Genomic DNA, 20321 nt, shown 5'->3' with positions numbered 1-20321 from the left:
TCCTCCTGTCGCTGGACCTGGCTCTCAATCCACTGAGCTGCCCAGCTGCCCCTTCATTGATTTTTATAATTGAGTTAGTTTTCATCTTGGGCCACCCCACTAAATCCTTTAAAAAAATAACAACAAACCCTTGTTTTCTGTCTTGGAATTAATAGTGTCAGTTCCAAGGCAGAAGAGAGGTAAGGGCTAGGCAATGGGGGTCAAGTGACTTGTCCAAGGTCACACAGTTAGGAAGTATCTGAGTCCAGATTTGAACTCAGGACCTCCTAACTCCAACCCTGGCTCTCTGTCCACTGGGCCACCTTGCTGCCCCTCATCTTGCCCTATCCTTGAGTTGTGCTCAGGTGTTCAGCTTTACCTCCAAGTTAGTTTCAAAGTACAATACAAGGAAAAGTTATCTCTCTTCCCATTAGTCCCCAGGACATCTGCTTGTCATCTTCAAGTCCTAACCAGTTATCTCCCCAAAGGTATGTCACCTGTCATTGCCTGTCCTTGTGCAATCAGGGGAGATTTTATCTCCTCCAAAGGAACAGTGAGTTTGGCAGTTTGGGTCTCCTAGCAAAGATTACAAGAGGCAGATAAGTCCCACAAAACAATTTACACTGATTAATTGTTAGAGAGGGGCATGATTAAACACATCCCAATGACAGCCTCTTTTCTTAGTTTAGCCAATCGTAATGTTCCACAACTACTCAGACCCCCTTTTTTTCTTGTGTTTCAATAAAGAGGGCCACCGTCTTACTGGGGGGTCTCTGACCATTCCTGAGGTGGCCAGTCTGACCCATTTTGTTAACAGAAGTGGGAGCATTAGGTGGCTCAGTCAAATGAGAGCCAGACCTAGAGATAGGAGGTCCTGGGTTCAAATCTGGCCTCAGACACTTCCCAGCTGTGTGAACCTGGGCAAGTCACTTAACCCCCATTGCCTAGCTCTTACCACTCTTCTGCCTTGGAACTAATACATAGTAATGATTCTGAGTTAGAAGGTAAGGATTTAAAAGAAAATCAATATTATGTTATTATTAAGAAAGTGATTTTGCTCACAGTAAGTTGCTCACAGTTTACTTTTATTGAATTTACTCATTGCAGTTCTTTATGTCAGACATTTGGCCACGAGGTGGTGGAATGGACAAAGTGCTGGGTCTGGAGCCAGGAAGTCCTGAATTCAAATCCAGCTTCAGATATGTAATGGCTGTGTGACCCTGGGCAAATCCCTTAAAATCTACCTGCCTCAGTTTCTTCATATGCTAAAATGGGGTTGATTACATAACCTATTTCCCAAGGTTGTTCTGTTAAGATTAAATGAGTTAACTATAAAATGATTTGCAAACCTGAAAGCACAATTTATTTATTTTTTAAGAAACCCTTACCTTCTATCTTGAGATTGATTCCAAGGCAGAAGAGCTGTCAGGGGTAGGCAATGGGGGTTAAGTGACTTGCCCAGGGTCACACAGCTGGAAAGTGTCTGAGGCCAGATTTGAACCCAGGACCTCCCGTCTCTAGGCCTGGCTCTCCATCCACTGAGTTACCCAACTGTCCCCCTTGTTACAGACAAAAGAGTGGTTGCCATAAACTGTGACCGCAAAAATATGAGTTCAAGACTTTGAATTGCCAAAAGCATAAAGATAATTTTTAGTGTCTTGATTTAAATAGAAAATAAGTGGTCGCCATGGGAAAAATTCCCAAATATGAAATACCCAAGTCAGCTGGGTTTTATGGAGATTTTAATTAATACAAATGAAGGAATTAAAGAAAGGGAGAGAGACAGAGTAAGAGGAAATAATAGGAAGACTAGGGCCTAGGCCATTGGCCTTTCTTTTAAGAGAGAAAACTAAGTCAGTCTTTAATCACTCACCACAAGATTGTTCCAAGCAAAACTCTAGTGTTCAGAGAGACCCTCCAATTCAGCTTCCTAAGCTGAACTAATTCCAGAGGCCTCTGACCTCCTTTTAAAGAGAATTTTCTCTTATATCACCTCCCCTAAATTTTCACATCTACCAATCACAGTAGAAGTTTTCCAAAGGATTGACCATTCTTAATTCACATCTTGTTATCACCTTCTCTGGGTAGACTAAAACTTCTGAGTGTTTCACACCTCTTTGCTAAGGTTGTCCCTTGCAAGTTGCCTGATCTTTTAGTGATTAATTTGACCTTCATAGGTACTTAGCACCCTTTTGTATTAGATCTAAAAATAGACCTAGCTTAAGGGTTTGGCCTCACTATAAGTATGGGTTAAGTACTTTTTCATTGTTCAGTAAGGAGTTTACAACTTTATCTTCCCCTAAAAAGTATGCCTAAATATGGGTGGAGTAAGGTTAAGTTCTCAATACATTCCTGACCAAGTTCCTGCATTGTTTAAATGGGGAATAACCTAACCAAATCTTCTGAGGTTAGAGTCTGAGAAAATTTAAGATTCACACCCTTAAAGCACAATTAAAATGTTAGTTATTATTATTTATAGGAGGCAGCTAGGTGCCTCAGTGGATATTAGCACTATCAGTGGATAAAGTACTGGACCTGGAATCAGGAAGACATGAATTCAGTTTTGGCTTCAGATACTACCTAGCTGGGTGACCCTGGGCAAGTCACTTAACTCCATTGCCTAGCCCTGACCTCTCTTCTTCCTTGGAACCAATACTTAGTATCAATTCTAAGACAGAAGGGAAGGGGTTAAAAAAAGAAGAAAGCAAAGGATGTTGAATTTAGATCTTGAAGGGACCTTAGAAATCATTTAACCTTTACTGTGTCCTGGACCCCTTTTGTTGTATCTGGTTGAGCCTGTGAACCTCTTTTCTGAATCATGCTTTTAAATGCATAAAACAAAACACAGGGGACTACAAAGGAAATCAGACATACTGAAATAGTTAGAAAAATATATTTTTTTAAATAGAAGTTCACAACCCTCAGGCTATGAATCCCCCAATATTCATCCTCACTTTCCCCCTGTCCCCTCCCCCTCATCTAATTTTAGTAATGCAGAAATTGTAGTCTAGACATTAGGTATTTTGTGCCAGGTAGTAGTTATTTCATAGAGGGAGGGAACAAACACTTATTAAGCACCTACTGTGTGCTAGGTGCTGTGCTAAGTACTTTACTAATATTATTTTATTTGGTTTAAAAGTTTATAATTGATTTATTTTGCCCTTTAAAGTTTACAAAACAATCCACTGACATTATTTCCCTGGATTCTCAAAACAATTTTTTTTAAACCCATACCTTCAGTCTTAGATGGATACTAAGTATTGATTGCAAGAAAGAAGAGCAGTAAGGGTAGGTATTTGGGGTTAAGTAACTTGCCCAGGACTACACAGCTAGAAATTGTTGGAGCCTTGATTTGAACTTGGGTTCACCCTACTCCCAATCTGGCTCTCTATCCTAGCTGCCCCTCCTCACTTCCACCCTACAAGAAGAAAGGGACTGGGGGAGAAAGAGAGTAGAGCTCCGAATCACAAAAATCTTACTTCTGATCAATGTTGGCTATGTGACCCTAGACAAGTCACTTAAACTTTTGGTTCCCTAGACATCTAACTCTCTGGGATTGAGTTGCAGAGAAGGGGTTGATTTGCTCTGATAGCCAAAATTTCCTCTATTGACAAAATCTGAGGTCTAGTCTCTATCCCCAAAGAACCCTGTGAGATTAGAATCATTACTTATTATTATTACTTATCATTTAATAATCTTTGGTTTTCACATTGCCTAAAATTCTCCCTGTGTCCTTCTCCCTACTTATTCCCAGAACCATTCCAATATAAAAATACATTTTTTAAAGAAAAAAAAGGAAAGTAAAAAAGTTATCAAAATCAATAGGTACACTGAAAAGTCTGAAAATATATGCAGGGTTCCATACCTGTCAATGTTCCACCTTTGGAGGAGGCATCTTCACATTTCTCTTCCTTGGGGTCAGGCTTGATCCTGGTAATTTTGTACCTTTCACTTGTTTCGGGGTTGTTCTTTCTATTGACATTCTTTGGGGCCATTGTTTTCTTGGCTCTGCTTACCTCACTCTGCATCAGTTCACAGAGATCTTTTTGGGCTTCTCTGTATTTATCACCACCATTTTTTATAGCACAGTCACATTGCATTACCCTCATGGACCACAGTTTGTTTAGTCATCTGCCAATCAATGGGCATCCACTTTGTTTCCAGCTCTTGGCCAGCACCAAAGATACAGCTATGAACAATTCAGTATGTTAGAGGACCTTTCTTCTTATCAATGGCCTCCTTGGGGTATTTGCTTAGTAGTGAGTGCTCTGAATTGAAGGATATTTTTAGTCATTTTATTTACAGAATTACAAATTGCTTTCCAAAGTGAGCGCACTAAATCAGAGCTCCCTGTCCATGCACCAGGCACGGGGTGCCTATCTTCCCATGCCCCCTCCAGCATTGACCATTTCTATCTTTTGTCAGCTTTGCCAATTTTGTGTGTGAAGGGAAACCTCAGGGTTGTTTGGATGTGCATTTCTCCTGTTATTAGTGATGGAGAACATTCTCTCACATTGTACTTCATATAATTGGATTTTTCTAGAGGGTCCGTTTCTATTCTTTGATAACCCCAACAGCAAGATGTTGCCTACTATGTGCCAGGCTAAGGGAATAAGGGGAACACTGGGGATAGAAGGGTCAAACAAACAAGCCAGTTCCTGCCCTCAGGGAGCTGCCGGTCTAATGGGAGAAACAATATAAAATACCTATGTATTAACAAGCTCTAGACAGGATACATTGTGGATGACCAACAGAGGGAAGGCAGTAACACCTAGATGCTGCTAGGTGGTGCAGAACCCGGAGTCGAGAAGACTTGAGTTCAGATCTTGCCTCAGACACTTAGCTTTGTGACCAGAAGCAAGTTGCTTTACCTTTCTCAGCCTTAGTTTCATCTCTAAAATGGGATAAATAATAGCATGTATTTCCCAGGGTGGTTTGAAGATCAAGTGAAATAATATTTATTATATGAAATACTTTGTAAACCATAAAGCATTATATAAGGGCAAGGTGTTATATTGTCATTATTATAATTATTGTAGTTGTTGTTGGGAACCAGGAAGGAATTTTTCTAAGGTTCTTTTAAAAAATAATTTTTTATTTTACAATTACATGGAAAAATTTAACATTTGTCTTTTAAAAAAAATTGAGTTTCAAATCCTCTCCCTCATTCCCTCCCTAAGATGACTAGCAATTGAATCTGGTTATTCATGTGCAGTCATGCCAGGAAAGGCTTTTGTGGAAAGTGAGATTTTTAGCTAGAACCTTAAGGAATCCAGGAGGCAGGAAATGAAGAGGAAGAGAATTTCTGGCATGGAGGGCATTTGGGGAAAAATGTATGCGTGGGGAACGCGATAGAGACAGATAGCTAGGTAGATGGATGGACACATAAATAGGTAGGTAGAGAGCTGGATGGGATAGGTGGATGGATGGATGGATGGATGGATGAATAAATAGGTAGATGGATGGATAGATATATGGATGGATATATAGATAGAGGGATGGATATAGATAGATGGAGGGATGAATGGATATAGATGGATGGAAGGATGGGTGGACAGAAATAGATATATGGATAGAGGGATGGATGGATAGATGATAGAAAGATAAATGGCTAGACAGATAGATGGAGGGATGGATAGATAGATGGATGAATATATAGGAAGGTAGGTAGGTAGGTAGATGGATGGATGAATAGTTAGATGGATAGAGATAGATAGAAGAATGAATAGATAGATGGATGAGTGGATGGATGGATGGATGGATGGATGGATAGGTAGGTAGATAGATATATAGATAGATGAATAGGTAGGTAGCTAGCTAGATGGATGGATAGGTAGATGGATGGATGGATAGATGAATACATAGGTAGGTAGATGGATGAATCAATGGATAGATATAGACAGATGAATGGATAGATAAATGGATGAATAGGTAAGTAGATAGACGGATAGACAGATGGAGGGATGGATGAATATAGATAGATGGAGGGATGGATGAATAGATGGCATATGTATATATGTATGTACATATGTACATATAATGCCAAATCTTTATCTGAAAACATTTCCCAATTCCATTTTTAAAATACCTCTTACCTTCTTAGAATTGATACTAAGAATCAGTTCAAAGGTAGAAGAGAAATATCTGCTAGGCAATCAAGGTTAAGTGACTTGCCCAGATCACATAGGAAGAGTCTGAGGTCAAATTTGAACCCAAGACCTCCCAACTCCAGGCCCTGTGCTCTATCTACTGGGCCACACAGCTGCCCTCCTTCCCCCAATTCCATTTTAATCTAGTTTGGGCAGCACCATGGGCCACGTACTTAGCATCTCTGTTCTAGACCAAGGAGATAGCTGAAGTTGCTTTATCTTTGGTGCATAATTTCTGTTCTAGAGAGGATTCTTGGGAATCAGAGAAAAATGTGTAGTCCTCTATTTTGTTGGTCTCAGTTTTATTCTATTCAATTCTATGCCATTTTAGCTCCTGTTTTATCCATTATATCAAGCTGCTTCTCTGGTGTAGTAGGTAGATCCTATCTCTGGTAGTCATGAGACCTAGATTCTATGTTGCAGCTCAGCCATTTACTCCCAGTGTGATCTCTCTGGTTTTCACTTGCTTCATCTGTAAAATGGGGATAATAACCTTTGGGATACCTCACAGGGCTGTTTCAAGGAAAGCTCTTTGCATAGTTTAAAGCCACAGAATCCAAATAAATGTCAGTTATTCTTCCCCTAGACTCAATCTGAACCCTCTCCAACCTTCATATTCCCACTTTCTTTTTCTCTAGAATTTTCAAATTGTGGTGGGTGGAGGAAAGAAAAAGAAATCCTTTAGAGGCAGCCGGGTGGCTTAGTGGATAGAGCTAGGCTTGGATTTGAATCTGGCTTCAGATGCCTCCTAGCTGTGTGACTGGACAAATCACTAAACCCCATTCTCTTAGCCTTTATGCCTTAGAATTGTTACTGAGCCAGAAAGTAAGACAAAGAAGAAATATTCTAAGCTTGGTGGGACAGGGCAATATCCACCTCATGTTTCTCCATTACAGAAGTTGCAAAATTATAACAATGGACATTACCATAGGATCATAGACTTTGAACTAGAAGAGACCCTTTAGGCTATTGAGTCCAGCACCTTTATTTTACAGATAGGAAAACTGAGGCACAAAGAGCTGAATAATAGTATCTAGCATTCATGTAATACTTGAAAGTTTGCAAAGCGTTAACAACTATTAGCTTATTTTATTCTCCCAATAATCCTGGGAGTGAATTGCTATAATTAAATCCATTTTACTGATGAGAAAACAGGCTGGTTAGATGACTTGCTCAGGGTTATACAGTGACTAAATGTCTGAGGCTGGATTTGAACTCTGGTCTTCCTGATTCTCGGTCCAGTGCTCTACCTACTATGCCTCCCAACTACCTAGAAATGATCAGGATTTGAATTCAAGTCTTCCTGACTGCAAGTCTAGTGCTTCTTCTGTATTAGTCCATTTGATCCCATGACAATCCTAGGAAGTAAATTCTATAGATATCACCCCCACTTCATAGCTGAGAGAAAAACTTGCATGGAGCCATGTAACTAGAGAATATCTGAGATGGGATAAGAACTCAGGTCTCTTACTACAAGTAAGACTATCTGCTTGTCTGAAGTCAAGAAGTTCTGGCTTAAAATCTGGCCTCAGACACTTCCTAGCTGTGTGACCCTGGGCAAGTCACTTAATCCCCATTGCCTAGCACTGACCACTTTTCTGCATTAGAACCAATGCACAGTATTGACTCCAAAATGGAAGGTGAGGGTTTAAAAACAAAACAAAACTTGAGTTCCTGAGAAAGTGGAGCATAATCATGTTGGGGCTTGGGGGAGAAGAGGCATGTATAAACCAGTAACTCTGGTCCAAAGCCCTTGCTACACTGCTCTTATTGGTGGAGACGCCTTTGGAGAAAAGGCTCCAGAGAGGTGCTCTGCCTCCCTTCCAGGTACACAATAGCCCTTTTTACACAGGAGGCCCTTGTCTATACACGTGAAGCCCTCCTATTCTCTACAAACCAAAGCTATCCAGATTGGAGAGCCAGGAATAGAGTGCCCCCCAGTCGGAAGCATCTGGCCACCTCAAGGCAGCTTATTTTGGGAAGGGGAACCCCCTCCCCCTCCAAGGCCTTCCAGACAGGCCTGGGAACTACCTACTAGTGTGGTAAGGTCCTTCCTCAGGGGAATGAGGGACTAAGGGTTCTGGGTCCCCCTTTGCCCTCCTATGAGGTTCCTAATCACAGCTCTGGGCTGCCTTGGGAAATGTAGGATCAAGAGTTTGCCTGTTTTTCTTGCCCCCAAATTCCTCTTGCCATTTTGTTCCAGAAGCCTGGAAGCCAGAGCTCAGTTCCTGGCCATGGACCCCCCCCCCCCCCCTTCTCCCTGATCTGCTGGAGAAATCCATTATTAAGTGTGGTGGGAAGACCTACAGCCTTGCCAACAAGGGCAGGGTGATCCTTAGCCCCTAGGTAGATTAGCTAATCTGGGGCAGGGAGAGCTCCCCAACTCCCTTTTAAGATTGACCACAGCCTCCCCCACCCATTTCCCCCATCCTTCCCTTCTCCGGTTGGCCAATCCTATTTCTGGATGCTGTTTAATACCCAGATTTGCCTTCAAACTCTCCAGACACTCTCCTTTGGATAGGCAGGCTGATGCCCAGGAGACCTGGACTCCTTCCTTTCCTGTCCCTAGGCCAAGTCCTGCATGACCCTGCAGCTCAGGGCTCTTTTCCTGATGTCTCACCACTCCAGACCTTAACTCTATTTTCTTAGATTAACTGGGCTTCCCTCAGCAGCGCTGATTTGAAGGGCCAAGAACAAGCTGGAAGGAGAAGACACCACTGGAAACATCCCAACCATCCCAATGTGGAGCCATGAGGAAGAGTAGGGCGTCCCAGTTCAGCACCACGGAGAGGGAAGTCTGATCCAGTTTAGAAACTCCAAGCCCTTGGTGGGATTAATCTAGACCTAGAAAGGCCCCCAGAAGTCACCTAGCACAGCCACAATGAAGGCAAGATTACCCAAGGGGCCATCCATTCTGATGTCCACCTCTCCCCTTGGCTCCAGATTCTGCCCAGGGGAGTCCAGCAGAACAAGACTCATTTTCTGTCTTGGAGGTTTCCAAACATAGAAGACCCTGCCAGGCCCACTGGCTCGCAGGCCTTCTCTTACCTAAAACACTCTCCAGTTTGCTGTATGGTGGGAGCTCCTGCCTAATGAGAAGGGGTAACGGGACTCCTTGGGGGGCAGAGAGCACCTCTATTTTTGTCTGTGCTTCCAGGGCCCCCAATTGCTTGGCACCAAGTAGACACTGACCCTGACCCTTGGCAAACAAGATAAGAACTAGGGATAGAGCATCTGGAGAAGAGAAAGTTCACGGGGAACCCAAGCGCTTGTTTTCCTCTTTGAAAGGCTGCCACATGGGTGAGGAATCCCTTGTACTGCTTGGCCACCCAAGGGCAGAACTAGGAGTGCTACTGTGTGGTAATGACAGGACATTAGGGAAATGTAAATGGCGTCCCCAGCCATCCCAGCTCCAGGTCTTTAAGCAGAAGTCAGCTGACCACTTATTGGGAATAGGGGGGAGATTCTGGATCAGGAACCCAAGAAGTTGTCAGGAGTCCATCTGTGGACTTCCTGACATCCAGTAGACTGAACTAGACTCTCTCCTAACACCAGCTCTTCCTAACTGCACACAGCTACACTAGGTGGCACCGTGGATGCCTTCCTATTCTTTCCAGCCTCATACATTAGCTCTGTAGATGACTCTGGGCAAGCTACTTAAGCCTGTTTGCCTCAGTTTCCTCAACTGGACAATGAGCAGAAAATGGCCAACCACTCCAGTATCTTTGCCAAGAAAACCCCAAATGGGGTCACAACTGAAATGACTGAACAAGTCTGGTAGCCCCTCAGGCTGGGGAGGCATCCCTACCCATCCACTGAGAAGTGGCTGACACCTCTGACCCTGTCCTTTGTTCTGGTGGCACTGAAAGCAGGTCTTAGAAGTGGAAGTCAAGCACGTCTCCTTGAAGACTTCTCAGGGCAGATCAGTTCATTTCTCTAGTCCTACTTCCAAGAGCAGCTGACTGCCAGGGTCTCCTCCAGCAGAATGTAAACCCCAAGGAAGGGGGGAGGTCCTTCATTCTATTCCCTCAGGGCTCCTAGGTGTCTGGCAATGGACTGAATCCCCCCTCTCAAGGGCTTACTTCCTACTCAGCTCCAAAGCCTTCCATCTCTAGTGACTTGGGAAAAGAAAGCTTCCTCCTTCATTGTGTGACCTTGAACAAGTCACTGCTCCTTTGAGAGCTTTGGTCTCTGAATAGGACTATTTAAATAGGGTCCATTAGAATTGAGCCCACTACCAGAATCACAGAATTTAGAATGAAAAAGGATGCTAAAGACCAAGTCTAATCCCCTCGTTTTGTCAGATGGAGAAACCGAGGAAAAAAACAGGGGAAGAGGATGAGGTCACAGATTTAGAACTGGAGTCATTGGAAATCAAGCATAGCCTTCATTTGGAGGGGTCAAGGTTTGACCAAGGCCACACCCTACCCTTGACTTCCAAGGGAGCCGCCATCTTTCTCTGTGGCCAATTAGAGCTCATCCGGTGGCAGTGCTGGGAACTGGGTGACAGTACCTTCTTCCACTTTCTAGATCAACATTCTGGGCTACTCTTATGGAATCTACCCAGAGGAGCTCTGGGCAGGAAGGGAAGCCCCTTGAAGGCAGGAAATGGCTCCTTTTGGTCTTGGTCTCTGCAGGGCCCGCCCGATGCACAGTAACTGAACTGAACTATTCGAGTCACCTGATAATAAAGGGGAAGGTGGAGCCGCAGAGCTGGAAGAGGCCGGCAGGGGAGTGGCAGGACTGAACGGAAGTCCTGTGACTTTTCAGAGGCTTTCTTCCCCCCTCCCAAGGTCCAAAACAGACGCCAACGAGCCACTCGGTTATAAATACACTGTTTGGTGAGGGGCTTGTTAGAGGTGAGGATTGTTCTGTACACAGATGATCAATATTAATAGACACTAATTGACCAGACTGGACAGAGACGGACAGACAGACATCTTGCACTCCCCCCCACCTGCCCAGCAGAGCATGGCACGGGGCCCCTCGAGCATGTCCTGGGTTCGGTAACACTTGGTCAGCGGGCGGGATGGCTGGCAGGAGGTCCTCAGCTGGGAGGGGTGCCAAGTGCCAGCCGATGCCCTCGGAGCAGGAAGAGGGGCACCCTGGAATGGGTGCTTGTGGCTTGAAGTCCCTGGGACAGGCCGAGGTGGGCGTCCTGGTCTCCTCACACATCGCTCAGGGCCTAGAGGAGGAGGGTTAGAAGGCGGTTAGGCTCCTGGGGGACGGATGGCCCTTTTGAGCTTTCCTGCCGGGTCCAACAATGCATACGGGGAGTCGGGGCAGAGCCGGGACCGGAACTCAGACCCTGGGACTCCTCAGGGCACACGGCAGAGCTGGGTGCCCCGCGCTTACCTTTCGGGCAAACTCGGGCAGCACGAAGGCTGCGCGGTGGATGTCCGAGTTGTAGTATTTGAGGCTCATCTTCTCTACTTGCTCCTGCGTCAGCTGCTGCACCGGCTCCCGGAAGTTAGTGCTCTGAGTGGGGGGCAGAGAAGAGGGGTTCAGGGCCTCACCAGCATGGCACCCGCACCCCGCTGCTCCGTACATGCTGAGGAAACTGAGGCTCCCTCGCGGGGCGCAGGGGGAAGGGCCAGACGTTTGCCTGGTGTAATTTTACAGAAGGACCCGAGGCCCGATTCTAGGGGGCGCGAGGGTGGGAGTCTGAGATGGGGATGCCGATCGGCATTCCCCTCCTGTGGCCTTTGTCCCCGAGAAGAGGGTCTGTGTGGCTCAGAAATCTGGGATCTTGGGAGGGCAGGAGCCTCCGGTGAGGAGCGAGGAGGGTGGAAGGAAGAGGCCAAACCGAAGCCAGAACCAGGCCCGTTTGAAAGCAGTGTGGCCCACGCCCCAGAGGATTCTGGGCCAGCCCGCCGTCCGTTCGGCTTCTCTGGAGGCCCCTCATCCAGTCACACGGCTGCCAGCGAGGAGACTCCCGGGCTCCCTGCTCCCCCCACTGGACTACACGGCCCCCCACCCAGGCCGGGGGGCGGGAGGTGCCTCGGGGCTCACCGGGGTCTTGCTGCAGAGCATGAAGCCGATCTGGCCGCTGGGGTAGGTGGGGATGGTGCAGTAGGCATATTCCACCACGGGGAACAGAGACTTGCAGAACTGGCGCATCTCCTTGATGAGGTCCAGATGGAGCCACTGGCACTCACCTGGGGACGGATGGTGGGGGCAGTGAGCACGTGGGGGCCGTCTGGGGATGGGGCGGCCCTTTTCCCCAGCACGGGGCTTCCCTGGGGCCACAGAAGGAACTTCCGCGCCCACCCCCTAAACTGAGGGCGAATGCTGGCTCTTGGGCCGCCGCGCCACACCGCGGGGCGGGAAGCTCGCCCCCCGGACTAGGGGAAGTCGCAGGAGCTCACCCTGGCAGCAGAGGATCCCGTTGTCTTTCAGCGCCGTCTTCATGAGCTGGTAGTAGGACTCTTTGAACAAACTCTCGGCAGGACCTGCAGGGGGAGAAGCCGCAGAGATGCCTCCCTCCGCCCGGGCCTCTGGGCCGGCGGAGGGAGGGAGGGGAGCTCGGCCGGGCCCGAAGCCTTCAGGCCGAGGAAAGTGACCCCTGGAGGTCCCTGTCGAGGGGCCTCTCGGCCAGGGACCCCCCGACCGCGGCCGCCCTCCTGCGGCAGGTGACAGATCTGGGGAGGCTCAGGCCGGGGGGGGGGGGGGGGGGGGGGGGGGGGGGGGGGACAAGGCCCTCGGCTCACCCATGGGGTCCGAGGAGTCGGTGATGATCACGTCAAAGGCGTCCTGGTTCTGCTGCATGAATTCAAAGCCGTCTTTGACGTGCAGGGTCAGCTTCGGGCTGGAGTAGCCCACGGCCATGCCCGGCAGATACTTCTTAGAGACCTGGATCACATCCTGGGGGACAAGGCCGCGGCTCAGTGCCCGCAGGGGTCCCGGCGCCCCCTCCTCCACCCTCACCTGGAAGGTTCTGGGGTGGGGGCTGAGGAAGGGGCCTCTGCGGTCCCTGCCCTCAGGGAACGCGGTCCAGGCCCCCTAGCCAGTGTAGAGCAGAGGCTCTTTGGGGGGCTGCTTTCCCCACTGGACAGAGGAGGAAGCCCAGCACCCCCCCTCCCAAAAAGCAAATGGGATCTTGGGTGGCATTAAGAGACAGAGAATTCAGGGGGCAGCTGGGCAGCTCAGTGGATTGAGAGCCAGGCCTAGAGACGGGAGGTCCTGGGTTCAAATCTGCCCTCAGACACTTCCCAGCTGTGTGACCCTGGGCAAGTCACTTGACCCCCATTGCCTAGCCCTTACCACTCTTCTGCCCTGGAACCAGTACCCAGTCTTGACTCTAAGACAGAAGGGAAGGGCTTAAAAAACACTAAGATCAGGGACTCGATAGGACTTGGGATTTGTTTTAAAAGATGACTTACAAAAATGAAAACTATGGAAATAGGATTTGAGTAATAATACATGTATAACCCAGGGGAATTGCTTGTCAAAGGACTTTCTCTCATTGGATCCTTGCTGGGGTTTGTTTTTATTCTTATATATGTTTATTTTTTAATTTTAAACATCTTCTGTGGCTCCATGATTCTTATTAAAATAAAAAAACAAGCAGAATCAGGGACCCACCCAGGAGAGCAGCAAGGATCAAAAGGAAGTCCTTGGTGACTTAGAGCAAGATTTACCTTTGGCTCCCTGAGGGCAGCCCTAGATCGAATCCAGTTTCCCATCAGCCCACCTAACTTGCAGGGCGGCGGGTGCTTCCAACTCCACAGCCACCCAGCACCAATTCCTCCGAGGTCCCAAACGTGTGAAAAACCCTTTTACTTCAGCTGAAGAATTAGGTGCTTCTCTCAACCCCGGTCCTCCCCAGACTCTTCCTCATAGGCAAATGTGTAAAAGGCTTTGGGGAAATTGTGTCAAGAAGGAAAACAAACTGGGACGAGAAGGACCTCCGCCCTACAGGGGTGGTCACCAGGGAGAGCCGGGGACTGCTCCAGAGCGAGCGTGAAGCAGGAATTGGTCATCTTAACCCCGTTGCTGTAGCTGCTCAGTGGGACTTCATGGCCCTGCTGGAGGTTTTCTGGGCCAAGACACTGGGGTGAGTGGGGAAGGGCGTGGGCCCTGTGACTGGCCCGGGAAGACCACTCACCTCGTCAATCTCACACTGGACTACGGACTCCACGGACGGGTGCTTGACCACTTCCCGAAGGACGCCGCCATCCCCGCCACCAATGATTAGCACCTGGAAGGAGTGCAGAGTAAACGCGTCCGTCTTGCCAGGGCCCCGGAGCCAGTCCCCAGTTGTAGCGACAGAAGGGATCCAGCAATTCCTTCCCCAGTGGGCCAGAGGCCCTATTGGGACTCCATCTCCCCGTATCCGCCTGGCCCCGGGGTTCAGGGAAGCCACCCAGAGCCTGTCATCCCAGCCCACACCCAGGACCGGGGAAATGCGAGTGGGAGGGCTCTTCCTGGACTGACTCACCTCCCCACCAGGCAATGAGTCAGGGGGCCACAGGAGCGCCCTGACCCCGGAGGAGGGTGCTGGTGCCCGGAGAATCCCTCCCCTTCTTCATGCACAGCCTCACCTGCCAGCTTTCCCCCTACCCAGCTGTAGACACTGGCCCCGCTGGAAGGGGCCTTCAGTGCCTGGCCAGGTCCCACCTGGGTGAGCTTTGAATTTTACTTCAACCGGAAACCCAGGACTTCCAGGACCCGGGATGGGGCCTGTTCCCCGGCCTGCCAGGGAGGTGCTGCTGCTGGACGGAGGCAGTTTGGGGACTTGGCTGGGGCAGGAATGTTTGGCTTGACTCTGTGACCAGGGTTTGGCTTCTCCTGCGCTAATCTTGTTACAGGGGGCGTGCCTTTCCCGTCCCACCCATCTCAGCTTGTTCCTTTGAAAGGGGAAGAAAACTAGGGCCAGGAGGGCAGGCCGCCTCTGTCTGAGGCAGTCAGTCAATGGGCAGGACTGCCTCTTCCTTGGGGGTCTGTATCCCTTCGGATCACCTGCAGAGCAGCCTCCCCTCCCCAGCCAGCAAGGCAGATGAGGCGATTATTTCCTTTCACTCTAGATGCCTCTAGACTGACCCTGGTCTCCCCACCAAGTCAGGAGTACCCTGTGGCCCAAGGCAGCCAAGAAAGGAAGGGGCAGGACAGGAATGTGGGACAGGTTGGCAGCCAAGGCAACCGGCCTTAGGCTAGAAAAGGAAGGGGGTATAGCTCTCACTTTCTCTAGGCAGACACTGGTCTGGATTTCCCCCAATTCATCCAGCTTCCTTTTTTTAAAACCAATTACCTACCGTCTTAGAAGCAATATTGATTCCAATATTGATTTGAAGGCAGAAGAGCATGAAGGGCTGGGCAATGGGTGAAGTGACTTGCTCAGGGTCACAGTCAGGTAGCCTATGAGACTGCATTTGAACCCAGGACCCTCCCCTGAGCCACCCAGCTACCCCCTCCGGCTATATGGTCTTCCTCATTAGAAGGTACATTCCTTGAGGGCAGGGCAGGGCCTGTTTTTAAGTTCCTAGCATTCAGCACAATGCCTGGCACATCCACTCCTCCACATTCTTTTCCCCAGATTTCTATGCAATCTTCTGAGTTTTGAGAATAGCCCAGTCACATACAGGCAGAGGCTGGAAATGCTTCTAGGGAACATGGGGCTCTGTGGAGATGAGCTTAGTATGATGGGCAGCACCCCCCCCCTCCCAAAAAGCAAATGGGATCTTGGGTGGCATTAAGAGACAGAGAATTCAGGGGGCAGCTGGGTAGCTCAGTGGATGGCAAGAGTCAGCCCTAGAGACGGGAGGTCCTGGGTTCAAATCTGCCCTCAGACACTTCCCAGCTGTGTGACCCTGGGCAAGTCACTTGACCCCCATTGTCTAGCCCTTACCACTCTTCTGCCTTGGAGCCAATACACAGTATTGGTGAGGGTTAAAAAAAACCCAGAGAATTCAGAAACAAGGAGGTGAGGGAGCCTTGTGTCCTGGGTGCACCTGGGTGCTCATTTCTACCCTCCCAAGGACTTGGGGGAGGGGGAGGAAAGTGATCCCAAACATTGGTGAAGACTCTGCCCTGGGGCAGGAACTAGAGACAGCCACAGCAGGAGATGGAGGGGAAGAGCTGAGAGCTGCCTGAAAGAATCCTACTTCATCCCTTTGGCCCCTAGGAGCAGAGGCTGAAGTGGGTTATAGACACCAACCTGGGTTTTGACAGAAAGTCCCCCCCCAAAAGTGGAATGGGAGGCCTTAGGAGTTATAGGTTCCTCCATACTGGCTGAAAAGGGCCACAAGGCAATTAATCCAGTGGGACTCACTTCCTTTTCAATGAGATGATACATGAGTTCAGAGAGATTAAGTAATTTACCTAAGATCGCACAGGCAGCCAGGATTTGAACCAGGAAGTCACTGCTCCACCCCCCCCCCATTCTCCCCCAAAGAAAATTAATTCACTTCCCTGAGAGACTTGACAAACAGCTGCCATCTAGTCCCTTTGCTAGACCAGCAAAGGTGGCATGTCTCAAAAGCTCTGGGCTCAGGCTATCTGATGGCAAAGGGGTTCGGTGCCCCAAACCCTGGGCTCCCTCTACTTCCTGGCACCCCCCCCCCCCAATCCTGGCTTTCCAGAGACACAAAGTAGCAGGAAAACAAAGCAGTTTTCTCCTCGGTGCCCCAAGCAAGGACTGGAGCATCATCGGTGGCCAGGTCCAAACTAGTCAAGATGGCTACAGAATTCCCTTCCAACTCTGAGACTCTAAACCCTGGAGACACAACTACTTCTGATATCAGGATGGCCCAGAAGGGAGCCAAAGACTTGGGAGAACAAAGTTTTTATGAAAACTTCACCAAATCTAGGACCTTCCCACAGTTTGCTGAATGAGTAAATTCAGACTGTGGCTCTGCCATTTCTTACCTGGATGACTTTAAGCAAGTCACTAAAATCTCTGGGCCTCAGTTTACTCATCTGTCAAAGGAGAGAGCTGGAGTAGATGACCTGACTCTAAATCAAAGACCATGACCTGTCACTGAGATCCAGACAGGACTCAAGGAAGAGGTTAAAGTCTCCTTTCCCTCCGGATTGTAGAGATCTGGAAGGGATACTTTGAAAAGTGGGGGGCCTCTGACTCTCCTTTCCCTTCTGCCTGGAGGACAGGGTGAGGGGACCCCAGAAATCAAAGTTAGATCCTGGGCAAAGCGCTCAGTTGGCAGTAGGTTAGACTATTAACCTGGGTCTGATGCTCTCCCCTCTCAGCCTCCCTCAACAAAAGCTTCAAAAACATCCAGAACTGGCTGGCAGGATCACAGAATGTCAGAAGGAACTTTTAGACATTGTCTGGTCCAGTCCATTCTTTTACAGAAAAGGAAACTGAGGCCTAATGAGATGAAGTCACAGAGTGAGGAGCAGAGAATAACCGAGACCAGGCAGCCCCTCCTGAGTCCAGATTCAGACTCCACAGCCGGCTGACACCTTCACTCCCCGCCCCAAACAGGGCCTCCTGCTCACCAGCACCTTACCTTTCGTGGGCTGGGGTGGCTGCAGAGAGGCAGGTTGGCGATCATCTCCTGGTATGAGAATTCATCCCTCTCGGTGCACTGGATGACTCCATCCAGCACCAGGACGTTGCCGTAGGTCTTACTGCAGAAGCGGCCCCCCACCCAGGAAGAGTGGTCAGGAACCACAGGGGCACCTCAGTGACACATGGAGAGCAGACCCTTCCTCCCCTCCAAACCCAATTCTCCCCCAAAGACAATTAATTCAATTCCCTGCGAGACTTTTGACAAACAGCTGCCAGCTGGTCCCTGGGCCAGACCAGCAAACGTGGCACGTCTCAAAGCCGCGTGGGCCTGGGCTACCGATAGTAGAGGAGCTCAATGCCTCCAGCCCTGGGCTCTAGCCACTTCCTGTCACCTCCCCCTCTCCCCAAACCCTGCCTTCCCAGAGGGAAAGTAGCCAGCAAAGGGGAGAGTTTAAAAAGGACCCTGAATGGGGAAAGAGAGAAGAGGGTGGAGGGGGCAGGAAAGAAGGAAAGGGAGGGATTGTAAAGGAGGAAAAAGTAGACTATGGAGAGAAAAGAGGAAAAGAGAATCAGGATGGGGACTGGGGGGCAGAGCACTGTCAGCCGGAGACTCCTGGAAGGGGGAGCAGCAGGGGCTGGAAGCTAGACTGGACTAGAGATGAAGTCAGGACAAGTGAGGTTGGAAAGTGGGATATGGCTGGGAGGAGAGAGCTGGGATCAGGAAGGACCCCAGGGGCAGAAGAGAAAAACATTATGGAGGAAGCTGGGTAAGCATTGGGACTGCAAAGAGGGAGGATATGCTGGGGGAAGGAGGAGAGAAGCAAGCACACCTTGGGGAGGTAGAGGGAGCAGAGCTGGTGGGCAGGGGGGGCAGGAGGGAGCACATATGGAGAGCAGAGACAGTAGAGCTGGGTGTCTGGGGACAGAGCTCGGGGGAAGAGGGAGCACAGCTGGGGGGCCCCGAGAGCGCACAGCTGGGGATGGGGGGGGGAAGCACAGCAGGGGAGCAGAGCTGGGGGGCAGGAGGGAGCACCGCAGGAAGGAGATAGCGAAGTGCAGAAGGAGTTGGGTCCGGAGAGGCGGAGGAATGGAACCAGGCCAGAGCCAGGCATGGGGCAGGGAAGGTGGGAGCCAGGCCCGAGGAGGGTTGGAGAGGGGAGCAGGGCCGCGGTACCTGCGGAAGACCAGGATCTCCTGGTAGCGGGAGCGCTGGTGGTGGAGCAACTCGTCCACCTGCAGAGACATGGCCTGGCCCGGCCACAGGCTGCACGTCTCCCGGAACCAGCCCTCGCGGATGGCTGGGGGCCCGGGCTCCATGGTGGGACCGGGGGACGCACAGGCCGCAGCGGCCGCAGCACAACGGGGCCAGGAGCGCCGGCCCGTCTGCCCTCCCGCCAGCCCGCGCCGCAGCCTAACCCGGGGGCCCGGCCGGGACAGCGTTCTACAGAGGAGGGGCGGTGCTCGGGCCCGGGGGCGGAGCCGCCCTCCACCAATGGACGCCGGGTAGCCGGCCCACGGGCCAACCAGCGAGTGCAGAAGCGACCCAGGCCCCGCGAGCGCTCATTGGTCCGTGGGCCCGCACCAGGGCGCCTAGTGGCTGGAACGGGTTGTCCGTCAGCCCTAGCATGTTCGTGCGACTCCTTCGGTGGGGCCACGTGGGGGCTAGAGGGGAAGGCTGATGGGGAAGGCTGGTGGGCTCTTCTTGGGCGTCCGGCTTGGGGCTTCCGTGTCCCGGGTCGATGCCCTCGCCTCCCGCCCATCTCCTGGACAGTGGGGGCCGGTGCTGCCACCTCTGGGCATCCTCAGGGTTCCTTGAGGGGGAGCCGAGAAGACACTAAGGAGCCGTGCCTCGGACGCCAGTTGGACCTCCCACGCATCCTTTCAGGCTTTGGCCCAAGCCCGAGAACACTTAGCGGTGTTTGTCTGGCCGTTGCAGGAAATGTGTCCGAGGAACATAGCCCCAAAAGCAGGCACTGGGGCTGTGCAGCTGAGAGGGGGGATGTCCCCGGCATTAGGGAAGGGGCTTCGGCGTCGGTGTCTCCCTGGCTTGTCATTTCCCAGGGTGGTGGGAAGCCGAAGGCAGTCTCTCAGGCTGCCAGCCCACCCCAGCCCTTACGTCCCCGAACTGCTTCCCCCCCAGTGCCCGCTCCCGCCGGACTTGGATAGACTGACAAGTCCCTGGCTGCCTTCGAAAATCTGAAACGCCAAGGCGAACCGGAGCCAGCTACATTGTTGGGAGCCCAGTTACTTTGTTGCACTGGGAAAAGCCTAGATTGTATCACGGATTGAGAACGGGCAGCCCGAACGATTTTAACAGATATGGGGGCTCCCTGGGAGCTCTCGACCTCGATCTTCTTTAAACATATAATCATAGCAACCCAACTTCAACGGAACCTAATTGGAAGATAAATTCAGCCCACTTTTCCCTCCTCCCACCTCCACCGGTTTAGATTCGTTGAGAGCTTAACACACTGCTGGGGATGTGACAGTAATAAGAGGAAAATGCTGTTTTGCTTTGGAATTGAAATGATGCTCAAGTCCCCTAAATGAGCGTTTCTAATTTTACCACCAGTATTCTGGAAGAGGCAAAATACATACATACATATTCAACACCCAGAAGAGACTGGCATATTCTTTGATAAACGGGGCTTTGCTCTGCTCTCTGGGTGTGAATATGCTTTCTGCCGTTATGAAAATGTCAAATAACTCCTCAGACCTTGAAT

The 20321-nt window shown here is 50.0% G+C and overlaps 1 protein-coding gene across 1 annotated transcript; it reads right to left on the bottom strand.

The window, feature by feature from the left end:
- Nucleotides 1-10947: 10947 nt before the first annotated feature.
- SRM (spermidine synthase) lies at nucleotides 10948-19070 on the bottom strand. Its single transcript, XM_056795775.1, has 8 exons — nucleotides 18773-19070; nucleotides 17597-17717; nucleotides 14236-14328; nucleotides 12839-12992; nucleotides 12497-12580; nucleotides 12141-12286; nucleotides 11484-11606; nucleotides 10948-11313 (listed from the first exon to the last, which is right to left on the bottom strand). The coding sequence occupies exons 1-8, from the start codon at nucleotides 18913-18915 to the stop codon at nucleotides 11296-11298; spliced, it is 882 nt and encodes a 293-aa protein (XP_056651753.1). The 5' UTR covers nucleotides 18916-19070; the 3' UTR covers nucleotides 10948-11295.
- Nucleotides 19071-20321: the final 1251 nt, after the last annotated feature.

The sequence above is a fragment of the Monodelphis domestica genome, chromosome 4 (assembly GCF_027887165.1).
Source record: "Monodelphis domestica isolate mMonDom1 chromosome 4, mMonDom1.pri, whole genome shotgun sequence".
NCBI lineage: Eukaryota > Metazoa > Chordata > Mammalia > Didelphimorphia > Didelphidae > Monodelphis > Monodelphis domestica.
This window is presented reverse-complemented; position numbering and strand designations above follow the sequence as displayed.